Below are 14,297 nucleotides of genomic sequence, written 5' to 3' on the forward strand. Positions count from 1 at the left end.
TAAAAACATATGCACAGTTTTAAATATATCTAAAGTAATATGTACCCTAATTTTGAAGCAAATTAAATAAGAAACTGGAGAAATTATAGATTTGACCAGTGACATATTTTTCGTACTACACCAGTATCACAAGTATCCAACAATTATTTTGCTTAAAATATAGTTGAAAATAAAATAAATCACGCACATAACATTTGAATTACAATTAAATTGTGCCTTTTATTTCAAATTTTTTCATTTAGTTTTTTAATGTTTATTTTATAAAACCATTTTGATTTGACCAGCGACACAAAAACTGAGGGACACTTTTTAGAAGATTATATCTTTTATAATTTTTACTTTTTATTTTTTTTAAGTTTGTTATGGAATTCTTAAGATATTTTTAAATATTTTATAACAGTAAAAAAACTTGTTTTCCAAAAAAATCTTATTTAAACAGTTAAAATAGTTATAGAAAAAGTGAAAGTAACACTTGCAAAATCATGGTATTGTGAACTTTAATAAAGAAAAACATAGAAAAAATGAACAAAATAATTTATATCAATGGTTAAATCGTAATCCTTATTTTCTTTTTAAAAAAATGTTAATATTTAAAAATCATTAGTTTTTATATTTAGGCTGTTTAAGTTAAAAAATAATGTGAGGGACATAAAGGTTAAAAGTTCCAGAGATTCGCCCATATAAATAAGTACTTTACACACAGTAATTTATTAATTCATTTATTCTCTTTGTAAAATTTCTTTTTTAATTTACAAATGAAACAGCCATATTTATATATATTTCTTCATGATGTATCATTTAGTATCATCTGAAAAATAAATAACGATATTATTATAATGTATGATGAACCATTTCAATATCTAACAATATTGTAAAATTTGTATTTTTATTATTCATGCGTTTTAAACATAAATTATATTTTTTGTTAAATAACATAGGTACACAAAAAATAAAAGTCATCTGTTTCTTGAACCAGTCCTACATGTCTTATAATATTTTTGCCTGCTGAGAACGAATATAAACTCAAAATTGCTCTATCATCCTTTGTTTTTTTAATCGAAAAAAAACTATCCTTAAATGTACAAATTAAAAGTTTAAAGTAAAAAAAAATAAATAACAGATTATGTTGTAAAACAGAACTACAAATTTATGAATTTTTTTTACAACAACTCAGAAACAATGTCAAAATTAAAATATTAACCTTTTTTTTTTTAAACCAAGAATTACGCTTAAATGTATAAATTCAAATTTTTTAGTAAAAGAATGAAACAATAGTTTTTTTCTTTAAAACTGAACAATACATTAATGTACTTTTTTACAACAACTCAAAAAAACTGCAATTTTTGTTTAAATAAAAGAAAACTACCCTTAAGAGGATAAACTCAAACTTGGCAGGAAAAAAATTTAAAAAATAATAACTTTTTAAATGGAACCATACTTTATGTATTTTTATTTTCATAACTCAAAAAATCAAATTTTTTATATAAAAAACTACCTTAAAAAAGAAGAACCCAGAGTTAACCAGAAGAAAATAAAAGAAAATATTTTTTTAAACAGAAACTTGCGATTCTACATTTTTGTTCTCACAACTAAAAAGCAGCGACGGAATTAAATCATCACCCTTTAATTTTTTTAAATCGAAAAAACTGCTTTTACATATAGATAAACTTAAACTTAAAAGAAAAGCAATTTTAAAGTAAGTTTTTTAAAAAAACTATTAAAACCATTAAAAACCATATATTTCTGTGTATTATTTCCAACTCAACACTCACCAATTAATTTTTTTTTCTTTTATGTGTATTTGTTTCTATCCTTTAAAATAAAATAAAGTTTATGAACAATTTTTTTTTTAATTTCCGTTTGAAAAATCGAAATTTCACAACTTTAAAGGTAGTTTTTATTTCTTTCCTGTTAAGCATGGTTAATTTTAACAAAAACATGAGGTGATGTTTTAATTCTGACATTGTTTTTGAGCCGATGAATAGAAGTATATAAATTTATTGTTCTGTTTTAAAGTAAAAAATAAATAAATAACAGATTATGTTGAAAAACAGCACAATAAATGTATATGTCGTAGCCACATTGTGAAAAACCGCACTTCATGAAACGTCTAGGCATTTCATGAAGTGCGGTTTTTCACAATGTGGCTATGACATATATACTTCTGTTACAATAACTCAGAAACAATGTTAGAATTGCTCCATCACTCTTTGCTTTTTTAATGGAAAAAATCACCCTTAAACGTGGAATTTCAAACTTTAAAGAAAAAAATTAAATAAGAGTTTGTTTTTTAACCTCCCTACGGTTTAACCCGAATATAGTTAGGGTGTATCTTTAATTTATTTATTTAAAAAAATTTAATTCGAGAGTCATATAAATAAAACTCGCAGTGTAACTTGAAGCTAAATAAAATAATTATAAATTTATTTCCTGCAAAATTGAAAAATCATAAAATCGTAGGAGGGTTAAATTTTGAATTTGTACATTTAAGAGTAGTTTTTTTATTAAAAAACAGAGGGTGATGGAGCAATTCTGACATTGTTTTTGAGTTGTTGTAAGAAAAGTGCATTTTATGGTTCTGTTTTGCAATATAATCTGTATATAGACCTGGTTTAATAAATAGACCACTTTTATTTTTTAGTGTGCTTGTGTAATTCTTGATATTGATGAACTATGTACCGTCAAGACGGTTAATAGACTTTTCTAAATTTAATTTAAAGAAGATAGTTTACATACATTTAAATCAGAGAGTCAAGTAAATGCGTCTTACGGTACTTTAAATTTTGATTTATTTAAAATTAATTTTTAATAAAAAACAAGTTTTCATAAATATTTACCAATGGCATTTAAAACTCATTAATGTGTTGTCCAATAGAAGTAACTGTAGTATCCATCTTTACGTATAATAGAAAATGAGCATTTCCTCTTTGATATTCAGGTTTTCCTAATGGATGTGCAACAGCACCCTTTATCTGTAATATCTGTATTTTAAATAATTTAAATTTAAATATTTGTAATAATACCAAAATTTATAAGTAGCTAATAGACATAAAATTTATAAAATATATAAGTGATAATAGTTAAATTCAATGATTTGTGTAAATTATAAAAATTAATTTAATTTAAATGATTTTATTATATATAACATGATAAAAGTTTTTTTTTTTTTTTTATTTTGCATGCTTTATTATCTATATTTTCTAGGAGAGAAGGCTCCAAGATAGACATGGTTTAATGTTCTAGAATGCAAACCGAATAATGTATGGTAAATTGTAATATACTGAATAAAAACACAATGTTTTGGTTATCTTTTAGGCACAAAAAAAAATTTTTTTTGAACACACATTTTTGAAAGTATTTTTTTAAATTGTCAAAGTTTTCGATTTAAAAAAATGGCCTGAAAATGATGCTACTTTATACCAAAATTTCAAACGAAATTTCATAAATATTTTTATTTAACTTAAAAATTTTTTTTTATGATGCTGTCAACTTACTTTATTTTTAAGAATGATAGAATGAAGGCGATTAACATTTTCTGTTCCCCAAGCGACGCAGGATATTTTTCTTCCTTCTCCATTGGCTAGAGTAAATGCCAGTAATTCCTGATTCATAACACATTTTTTCGATACATCCACAATATAACCAATTACTTCTCTAAAACAATAACAGATGTATGATATAATATGATATTCACGTTAGAGTTACATGAAAATATTAGTTTTAAATAATATTTGTAATGTTATATAATATAGGTAATACAGAAACATACATTGCTGAGTCAAACATTTCAATTTCATCAATAGTTGCTGATGGTGTCATTAATAAATTCTCCATTCTGTATTAAAAAAAGTGATATTTTAATAAAATTTTAGAATATATTAAAAAAGTTCATCTATCTTAAATTCAGCTGTTAATTACATTTCCTCTTTGCAATAAACAATTTTCTGACTTATAAGTAAGAATGTGTAAATAATGAAAAAATTTTACATCAATGATCAGAAGTATTAAAACTTTATTAAAAAAATTAATTTTTTTGGAAGTGGTAACAAATATGTTTAAAGCATTTTTTAAATTTCTTGTGACTATTTTGAGATATTAATAGGATGAATATGCCAATATATTTCAAAGTAAATTCGTGACAACTTTTCCAAGTTTGTGTATTTATAACAAAAATGAGTCAACATCCCCAACCAACTCCAATTGGAGTTGGTAACAGTTTTTTATACTTTTTAATATTATTTTCTTATTATTATATTTTAAAAATTTTATTTTATTAATTTTATACGGAAAAAAATCTTCAACTATTAAGATGAATTTACAAATTCCAATTAGAATTGGTAACAGTTTTTTATACTTTTTAATATTATTTCCTTATTATTATATATTTAAAATTTTTTTCATTAATTTCACAGTGCAATAGAATTTTACTTTTTTATTATTTCTGGAATCGCATAGGGTGATTATTCAAGAATTGTTCCATCACCCTAGGTTTTCGAGAAATTTGACCTTGAAAATTGAAAAATGAAGTTTTTCGGGTACTTTTTGATTTTTTATTACTTTTTTAAAGAAATTGTTGTATTTTGTTTATAAAACTGTTATAAACAAATTATTTTCAAGAAGGTAATTTCAATTCAGTGATTTCATTTTTACAACTGTAGTCTGTAATTTTTGGTGATTCTAAACAGACCGAAACCACCTAATTTGTTTAAAAAATTGTTATAACAAAAAAAATGTTGCGACGCGAATTTTAAACAAGGATAATTAATAAAAAAATTGATATTTTTAAAATGTTAAAATTGGAAATTATTGAGGAGGATATAAGCTTTTGGACGCATATCATAAAAACCATAGAAAAATTTTTGTACCTTGATAAAAAACCAAAAAGTACCTCAAAAACAGAATTTTTTAATTTTCAAGGTCAAATTTATTAAAAACATAGGGTTACAAAACAATTCTAATTACGGATTTGCGCTTAGCATCAAAAAATCTATAAGAATCACCCTATCCGATCTCAGAAATAAAAATTCTGTTGCACTGCGTGCAACTTAAAAAATCGTTCGTTGATAATCGTTGATAAAAAACGGTTAAACTGCTACCAACTCCAATTGAAGTTTTTATACTTTTTAATATTATTTCATTATTGTTATATTTTTTTAAGTTTTAATTTTTTCTTTATTAATTTTAGTAACTTTATTAATTTGATTAATTTTATTATCTTAGATGGAAAAAAATCATTAGCTGATAAAAAACAGTTTTTTAAAAAATTATCGAATACTCTACAAAAATATACAATGTGGAATATTTACAAAAATTTCGTATGAAATTTTTTTACGGAATTCCGTAGAATCGTTTCACGTGGAACGTGTACACTGGGATAAACACAAACAAACATCTGAGTATTCAATTAGAAACTTATATAAGTTATGTGTACAGATATAAAATGTTTTAAACAAGTTTTTAATAAATCTATACCCACATAGTTCAACATCTAAGATCAATATTGCTTACGTTGCCCGGCAATGTTGCTTTAACATTGATTCTGATAACATAAACGCAATATTGCCAGGCAATGTCTACAGGGTGGACATATTCAATAATGAAGCAACATTGGTAATACTGCTGTACAAAATTTAACTCAAATCTTGTGTTACTTTTAGGCTTATTTAAAATAAATATTTGACAAAATATTAAAAATTTGTTAGTCAGAAAATTATGTATCACATTCGTCAATTTATAATTCAATGTAATTTTTTATATAAAATATATATAACATACCTTTTTAAGTATTTTAAAAATCCTTTAAGAAATAGCACACTTCTTTTTATTAAAGAGACGTTATTTTAAAATAAAAATTCAGGTATCATTTATTCACAATTTAACCAAAAATAGAACCAAAATGGTGCCTAAATGGATGTATAATATATACTGATAGAATGTAGTGGTTGAGTGATGAGAGGATTGAAGGTGAAGAAGAATAAATAGAGGGGTTGCAAAAGAGAAAGTAATGGATCAGGGGCGTAATGAATCACTTTAATTTCATGAAAATGTTTAAAGTTTTAATTAAATATGTTCCATTTTTAAAACTCTTTGTTATAAATGTACAATAGAGACAAAAATTGTCAATATTGTAATAATATTTCATGGTCTCCCATAATTATTTGTTTTTTTGTGAATTCTAACTACGGACCCGATAACATCGAGTTTTCTAAAAAGTAGCTGTCGTTTTGGATCCGCAACTTTTTATTTTAAAAGACTGACATCATAAATGTAATCATCAATTTTAATAATTTTCTTGTGACAAGTTTTAAACGAGTCAGATTATTTTTTTTTAAATTGAAATTTTTGATTCGCCATTATTTTAAAAAATATACATCGGATTTTTAGTTAAAAAATTGATTTTTAAGCTTCAATTGGCATTAATTCTTTAAATTTCCAATATAAATTATACTTTATATGGACCTATCGGTTCGTCTTCATGCAAAAAATACAATTTTGTCTCTCACATTGACATTTCACTTTGACTTTTATTTTATTTCACTAAATAACAGATTGCGACCTTCTGCGCAAATTCTGTACCATTATTATAGCTCGAAAATTTTAATTAATACAGTAGATGTTATAAATAATTTGTCAATTTTTCGATAATACATTAGTATTAAACTATTATAAATGTTTTAATTTAAAATATTTATTTTTACAAAAATTTATTTTCTTAATTTTAATTTTTATAAAATGTTGTTTTAAGTTTAATTATTAAACTAAGATTCTTTTTGAACACATGAATTAATTAAACAAAAAACAAATTTTTAATCTATTCACATCTTAAAGAACATCTACATAATCATAATTAAATTGCACGAATTATTACACTTTTAAAAATAATTTAGTCTTTTAAAAATAAAGTATGTCATAACAAGTTAATGCAGATTATAAGAATTTAAAATACACACAAATACAAACCAAATTCTAAACGTAATTAAGACTTGATTGCACCAAAATACTAACCTTACAAATTTTATAAATTTCATGAAATATTTTATTGATCATAAATTTCTAGATCTGAAACTTTCAAAACGAAAGTTTCCAATTGAAAGTTACGACACATTGATAAATTAAGTGTAAATTTATCATTAAAAGATTAAAAAAACATAAGGGGAATTTTCAAAATAGCGTCAAAATTAAAGAGTGAACTTTTTGGGAAATAGAAGACAGACTGTAAAGTCTAAATAACAAATTTACTGAAGAAAGTTTGAAAGGATATTTTATAAATAAAATACAACAAAATTTTATTTTTATTCAAATAGTAGTCGGATATAACTATTCAAAATTACTATTGGAGTAACAATTTTTATGAAAATTTCATTTTATGTATTTAATACATAAAATTAATATTTATTCGTCGTTTTAATTTTTTTTAGTAGTTTTTTTTATTTTTTTTTATTTTTAGTGGATTTATAGAATTTAAGAGTAGACTAAAGTATTTAACATAAACCGTACTATTTGATTCATATTAGAGTAATTGAACGAATAAAATCTTTTTTAAAATGCTAGAATTTTTGCAATAAATATTTTAAAAAATTTAAATGGAAAAGCAATTTTTAAAACTATTAATGGTAATCAATTTTACCAGAAATATCACAAACATTTTGTGAGAGTACATAATTCTTTTGAACAAGTTGTATTTTCTTTAAAAAAATATTTTATCAACATATAGGTAATATTGTATGAAAAATTTCAATTTACAACTAAAAAGTAGGTAATTTTTAAGATCATTATAAATCAAATAGTTACTTTTTTAAAATACATTTAAAGGTCATTATTTAGTCAGTCACTTCTTCAAAAAAAATTATTTTACGTAAGTATTTTTGCTAAGAGAAAAATGTTTATTATTTTAGTCGACTTTAAAGTAAGTTTAGAAATAATCAAATTTTGAAGATTTCTTTTAAGAAATAATACATTCTTAAAAATAAATTAATTTTTTGGCAATGAAGACACAACTTTTTGTTCAGTTTTTTTTATTTTTACATACTCTAAAATGTAACAACTTGAAAACTTTCTTATAGAAAATATTCTTTATACAGATTGTGGACATAAAAAATGCTCTTGCATTTCCGCCGAATATACCAAAATTAAGTAATGGAAAAAATAATAAATTTATATTTAATACAATTAAATATTTAATTTTAAATTTTGACGTCGAAAAATAAAGTTTTTTGTTCAAAAATTACCAAATTAAATTTCGTCTATTAAATTAATAATTTTTTAAATTTCAGAAAATGTGACTACTTTCTCAAAAATTGCATCTGCACCCACAAAATAATGAAACTGTTTTACAATTATTGAATAATTAAACGTAATTTAAGTATGTGATAATTTTCATAAAATTAATAATTTTATAGTTAAAATCTTTTATAAATAGGTGTTTATACAAAAGATACTTCAAAATTCATAAACTTCATATTTTGGTAGTTAAATATTAAAAAAAATATTTGTTTTTAAAAATGTTGTCATTAATTTATGAAAATTTTAACACAATTGTAATTTTATAAAATTTATGTAATAATTTTTGACAATCATTTGGATTTTCCTACTACTGGCATTTTCAAACTGTTCTATCGTTCGCGAACTGAGCTGTAAAAAGTACGTTTAAGGGACTATAAGCACCCTGTTGCTATAAGAAAAGAATTGTGATCAAAAAAGTGTGTGTTCCATTTCAAGAGAAATTTGAGGTAAGTTTTGTGTTTGTTTAAATAATTTTGTGACATTGTACTATTTATAAACCAAGTATTAATATTTTATTATAAAGTAATATTTTTTAACGAAATATAAAGACGGATGTAAGGAAATGAATTTGTTTTGTACATTTACTATTTTATTGAACGCGATTTCCGTTATATTAGAGAAGTAATAAAATTATTTAATTTAAAAATAGTAAATCAGTAACTATTATTAAATTGAGTAAGAACATCTATTTTAAAATAAAACTTTAATTTCACTCTAAAGGTTAAGACTCTCATATTTATGTAAACATCAGTTTATATACTTTTCTTATCTTCTTCAAAAGCCTTATAAATTTAATTATCCTTTACAAAATTGAAGAACGTATGTTGTGAAATGTGATATATTTCGAATAAAATTTCATTCTAATTCCAAAATTATATTTCTGTATAAATTTAAAGACATTATTGTTACCTGGCAGTACAGATGTGTTACATTAAGAAATATGTTGTATTGCTTTTATTATTATTGTTGTCATATTAATATATATAGTGTTTAGTGTCCTATATTGCCATATCGTTAATTAGTAGTAACTAGCATATACCTACTACATATCAGTACATTAGCATACATACATACATACTCATACAATAAATACAACATACATACATACATAACATACATACTACATACATACATACATACATACATACATACTACATACATACATACATACATACATACATACATACATACATACATACATACATACATACATACATACATACATACATACATACATACTACATACATACATACATCCATCATACATACATACATACATACATACATACATACATACATACATACATACATACATACATACATACATACATACATACATACATACATACATACATACATACATACATACATACATACATACATACATACATACATACATACATACATACATACATACATACATACATACATACATACATACATACATACATACATACATACATACATACATACATACATACATACATACATACATACATACATACATACATACATACATACATACATACATACATACATACATACATACATACATACATACATACATACATACATACATACATACATACATACCATTGTTATATGCCCTACTACTGTTATAACTATCCAACTTACTTTTATTTTATAGAAATATGGAAATGTCAACAAATGAAGCTATAGATGCGGTGGAGTTTTGGGACAAAACAGTGTATGTATCTTAAATATTTATTTCTATTGTAATGTATAATTTTTGATAAGATTAAATATGTTTCATAAATAGAGAATTACTTTCCCTGAAAAAATTCTTTTTGCAGAAAAATATAAACGTTTTTACGGAAAATGAGTAAAATTTATGAATTTTATGAATTTATAAAAATTAAAATTATAACTCTTCCTGAATTCAATTATTTTTAACAATATTCAACAAAACTTCATCTCTAAATCAATTAATTTAAATAATTTTCCAAAAGTTCTTCTAGAATTCAATTATTTAATTACAAAAACTCAAGTTTTTATAATAATTGTAACTCTCCATAGTTTTCTCTTAAGTTATTAATATATACAATTTTAAAAAAATAAAGAAATTTTTTAAATTAATACTTTTTAATATTTAAAAATAATTTTTGCAAGATAATAGTTTTTCAATTTTAAAAATTTTTTAAAGAATTAAAATTTGGTATAATCTTTTAGAAATAATTAAATTTTTTAAAAATATAAATAAAAATGATTAAATTTTTGAAGAATATTAATTATAAACAGGACCATGATTTCTCATAAATTTTAATGAGTCTAAAAAGTAAATTTTCAAAAAATTTTATTTACATTAATCGAAGATGATTCAAGCTTAAAAAATTATTATAAAACAATTCTAATAATTAGTTTTGAAAAATATTTTAATGTAAATTTTCGAAAATAATTTAATTTCTTAAAATAATTTTTGTGTAATTTTAAAAAAATAATTAATATTTTGATAACAATAATTAAAAATCTGAAACATGATTGTTTTTTCCAAAATGTTAAAAATAGTTCTAAAATATTATTTTTGTATGTATTTGAATTTTTGGGAAAGATGTAATTAGAAATTCTAAAAATATTGAATTTTAAAAAATTAAAAGCTAATTTTCAATAATTTTCATTTTTAAATTTACCTTTAAAGATTTTTTATTAAAATTTTTGAAATTTCAATTATTTTCAAAATTTGCCATTAAAATTCTTAAAAAATTTATTTTCAAAAATTGGAACAAAATACTTAAAAAAATTAATTATTTTCAATTAAATTTGACAAAATTTCAACTATTCAAAAAGATTTTTATTATATTTGAAAAATTTAATTATGTTAAAAGAGAATTCAAAAACAATTTGAATTATTTAATAATTTGAAAGATTTGTTTATAGTTATTTTTCACATTACATATAAAAATCAAAATAAGTTGCAATTTTTCACTAAAAATTGTTGTATTTTGTTGCAATGTTTTGAAAAAAAATAAAAAAAAGTCGCAATTTTTTAAAATAAGTCGAAAAAAGTCTTAATTGTCTTAATTTCCTTCACAAAATTTTTTTCCTGACATTTTCCTGACTTTACTGACAAAAAACTTGTTTCCCTGAATGGCGAAAGTTTTAACGTTTAAAATTTTTTTAAAATAATAAAAAAGAGACATATTATTTTTAGACAAAAATTCACATTTATTTTGCATGAATTCTTAATAATATACAAAAAACTAAAGTTATGCTCAGTTTAAGAAGATTATGCGATTATGTGACTTGCATAAAGTTCGGGTCTCTATTCATAAATATTCGTAAGCTGAATTTTTTCAGTATACGACAAATTTTTTCAAATTGCGGAACCATAAAATAATTATTTTTTCAGAGAATTGATTGGATATGTATCAAGCGTTGTGCCCAGAAGATCTGCCGGCAAAACCGAATGTTTCAAATTTTATTTAAATAACAATTATGGAAGGAAAATCCAATGCGTTGTTTGGGGGAAGGATGACATTGACGTCTTGCAAGATAAAATTGGAAAAAATGCGGTTAGTATGTTATATCAAATTATTACATTCATCAATCTTAAAAAATGTTTGAATTTCTTTATTTTTTCTAAAAATATGTAAATGTTAGGTCGCATGATTCTCGCTATGTTCATTTTTATACTATTGTTTTTGTAGATTAAGGGGGAAAAAGCAGTTGTGAGATCCCATTGAAATATGCCTATTTTTAGGTACCATTTTCTGTGCAATTTTGAAAAAATAATTACAAAAAAAAGAGTAATTATTTTTTCAAAATGGCACAGAAAATTCAAAAATATTTTTTTTTTATCAAACGATCAGATTTTAGTTCTTTGTATATAAAATCAGCATAAAAAGAGTATGATGGAAAATAATCATTTGGAGCTGAAAAAATGGTACCTTAAAATAGGCATATTTCAATGGAATTTTACAACTGCTTTTTATCTTTAATGAATGGATTCCTATAAAATATAAAGAAATATAAATACAAAGTACAGACATATGCAAAAATATTAATGTACTAAATTAATTATTATTAATTATTTGGAAATGTGTGGTTATATGTGACGTCACCATTTGAATTCTCTAAAAATTTCCAATTCATAATTAATTTAACAAACATCAACGTTTTTGCATTTCATTCTACTTCTTAATTATATTTTTAACTTCTTAACAGGCTATTATTAAAATTTACTTACCAATTTCACAGGTAATTTAGAAATTTTTGTTAATATTAATTTCTAAATATTTCAGATTCTCCACATTGATGGAGCTTGTGCTCGAGTTCCAACAAATCCAGAGTACAACTATGGAAATGTCAGATTTGAACTACAATTATCTGCTAAAACAGTCATAAATCAAGTAGGGATGCATGCAATTGAAGATGTTGAATCGTTCGACCTTAATGTAATATTACTCGCAGATGTTATTCATCACGAAGGAGAAAGATTAAGTAAGTTACTTTTATATAAAATATGTGAAATATTTAACTGTTGTATCCCTTATATTTTATTTTTATGAATATTATATTTGCATACAGTGCCGCTAAATTCTTTTTTTTAATGTAAAATCAACATCATTACACATGAACTTGCAATAATTTGTTTTAAACTATTAATGAATTATTTGTTCAAATATTATTTTAGTTTTTTCATAATTAATGTGTTTATTATTTTTTTCAGAAGTTTTCGGATATCTAAAAAGTAAATTCGTGGAAGAAAAAGTAGGCACTCTTAAAAACATTGGAACATACGGCTGTGGATCCATAACGGATGGGTGTACAAAATGGAAGTCCGTATTGCATCCTTTAAAAACACATTAAAGTGTAATAAAGGAGATCCTTTGCATTTAATTGGTCAGATTAACACACAAGGTAATTAAAATTAAAAACATAATAATATTGATTGACTTGGAGGATTGATAACTTCTTATACATAATAATAATAATAATAATAATAATAATAATAATAATAATAATATCTGTAAGCAGATTTCCCAAAAGTCCCTAAGCAAAAAAAAAAAAAAAAAAAAAATTATTATATAATAATAATAATAATAAAAATAATAATAATAATAATAATAATAATAATAATAATAATAATAATAATAATAATAATAATACATTATATTAAAAATACACTGATAAAAGAAATTATTTGATTCAAACAAATTTTGTTTAAATCAAACTTAAAATATCTTTGCTATACAGTCAAACATATTTAAGTTTAATTCAAACATATTTTCTGGTTCAGTTTAAGAGGTTATATATATATATTATATATATAAACTTACAAACTAATTTCAATTAAACAAAATCGTCTAACATTATTTTTATGTTTTATTTAAGTATAATATTTTTTCAGTGCATGAATATTAATAGTGTATATTTTAAAATAGAAATAATTTTTTTAAGGGGCAAGAATTTTTCTACAACTTCAAACAGAAGACGACATTGATGTTTTAGAAGAAAAAGGATTATCTCTTTCTCAAGTTATCGGCGGATATAGAGAAATGAAGAGAGTCAACTCAGGGCAAATCACGAAAGAAAATGCAGAAATTGAAGAAAAGTTATAATTTTTTTTCGACATCAATTCAGTAACTTTTTTTATCAACTCAGGGGAAATCACAAAACAACATTCAGAAAATTAAAAAAAATTTATAATTTTTGTTTAATTTGATATGAGCCAAAATAAGTGATTTTTGGTAGATATATAAGTACATTTTTTTCCCTCTACAATATTTTTCAAAAAAAAATTATTTTTGAAGTAATCAGGTGTTGAATTTTTGGGTCATTTTATTTTCATTTTCTGATTACTCTAAAATGAATAAAGATAATTAAGTGAATTTTTTTTAAATTATAGCTTAGAGTCAATACTTTGAAGATGAAATAAAGCAATTGCATAACAATAAAATTTTTTAATTGCTGTTAACAATTCTTTTAAAAATTGCAAATTGAAGAATGTTCTAAATTTGTTTGATAGATTAAATTTCCATGTATTGATGTGCAAA

General features: G+C 22.6%; 2 protein-coding genes across 4 annotated transcripts; one reads left to right on the forward strand and one right to left on the reverse strand.

Moving 5' to 3' along the window:
• Nucleotides 1–2,418: 2,418 nt before the first annotated feature.
• Nucleotides 2,419–12,578, reverse strand: LOC122508754. Of its 3 annotated transcripts, none has more exons than XM_043622273.1 (4): nucleotides 12,488–12,578; nucleotides 3,770–3,835; nucleotides 3,495–3,654; nucleotides 2,419–2,981 (listed from the first exon to the last, which is right to left on the reverse strand). In XM_043622273.1, the coding sequence occupies exons 2-4, from the start codon at nucleotides 3,832–3,834 to the stop codon at nucleotides 2,847–2,849; spliced, it is 360 nt and encodes a 119-aa protein (XP_043478208.1). In that variant the 5' UTR covers nucleotide 3,835; nucleotides 12,488–12,578; the 3' UTR covers nucleotides 2,419–2,846. The 3 variants fall into 3 exon arrangements, with proteins under 3 accessions (XP_043478208.1, XP_043478209.1, XP_043478207.1); XM_043622274.1 differs by lacking the exon at nucleotides 12,488–12,578 and adding an exon at nucleotides 5,776–6,470 and having other exon boundaries at nucleotides 2,419–2,972; XM_043622272.1 differs by lacking the exon at nucleotides 12,488–12,578 and adding an exon at nucleotides 5,776–6,470.
• LOC122508751 lies at nucleotides 9,894–14,069 on the forward strand. The gene is made up of 5 exons (XM_043622270.1): nucleotides 9,894–9,991; nucleotides 11,651–11,813; nucleotides 12,543–12,741; nucleotides 12,971–13,161; nucleotides 13,702–14,069. The coding sequence occupies exons 1-4, from the start codon at nucleotides 9,936–9,938 to the stop codon at nucleotides 13,108–13,110; spliced, it is 558 nt and encodes a 185-aa protein (XP_043478205.1). The 5' UTR covers nucleotides 9,894–9,935; the 3' UTR covers nucleotides 13,111–13,161; nucleotides 13,702–14,069.
• The last annotated feature ends 228 nt before the right edge of the window (nucleotides 14,070–14,297 follow it).

The sequence above is a fragment of the Leptopilina heterotoma genome, unplaced genomic scaffold (genome assembly GCF_015476425.1).
Source record: "Leptopilina heterotoma isolate Lh14 unplaced genomic scaffold, ASM1547642v1 Lhet_569, whole genome shotgun sequence".
Classification (NCBI taxonomy): Eukaryota; Metazoa; Arthropoda; class Insecta; order Hymenoptera; family Figitidae; genus Leptopilina; species Leptopilina heterotoma.

Bases quoted from the DNA above. Each gene is read 5' to 3' on its own strand.
- LOC122508751 (XM_043622270.1), top strand. From the start codon at position 9,936: ATGGAAATGTCAACAAATGAAGCTATAGATGCGGTGGAGTTTTGGGAC. The intron at 9,992-11,650 runs GTATGTATCTTA...TTATTTTTTCAG, and splicing joins GAGTTTTGGGACAAAACAGT to AGAATTGATTGGATATGTAT. The intron at 11,814-12,542 runs GTTAGTATGTTA...TAAATATTTCAG, and splicing joins ATAAAATTGGAAAAAATGCG to ATTCTCCACATTGATGGAGC.
- LOC122508754 (XM_043622273.1), bottom strand. From the start codon at position 3,834: ATGGAGAATTTATTAATGACACCATCAGCAACTATTGATGAAATTGAA. The intron at 3,655-3,769 runs GTATGTTTCTGT...TTATTGTTTTAG, and splicing joins GAAATGTTTGACTCAGCAAT to AGAAGTAATTGGTTATATTG. The intron at 2,982-3,494 runs GTAAGTTGACAG...TTTAAAATACAG, and splicing joins CTATCATTCTTAAAAATAAA to ATATTACAGATAAAGGGTGC.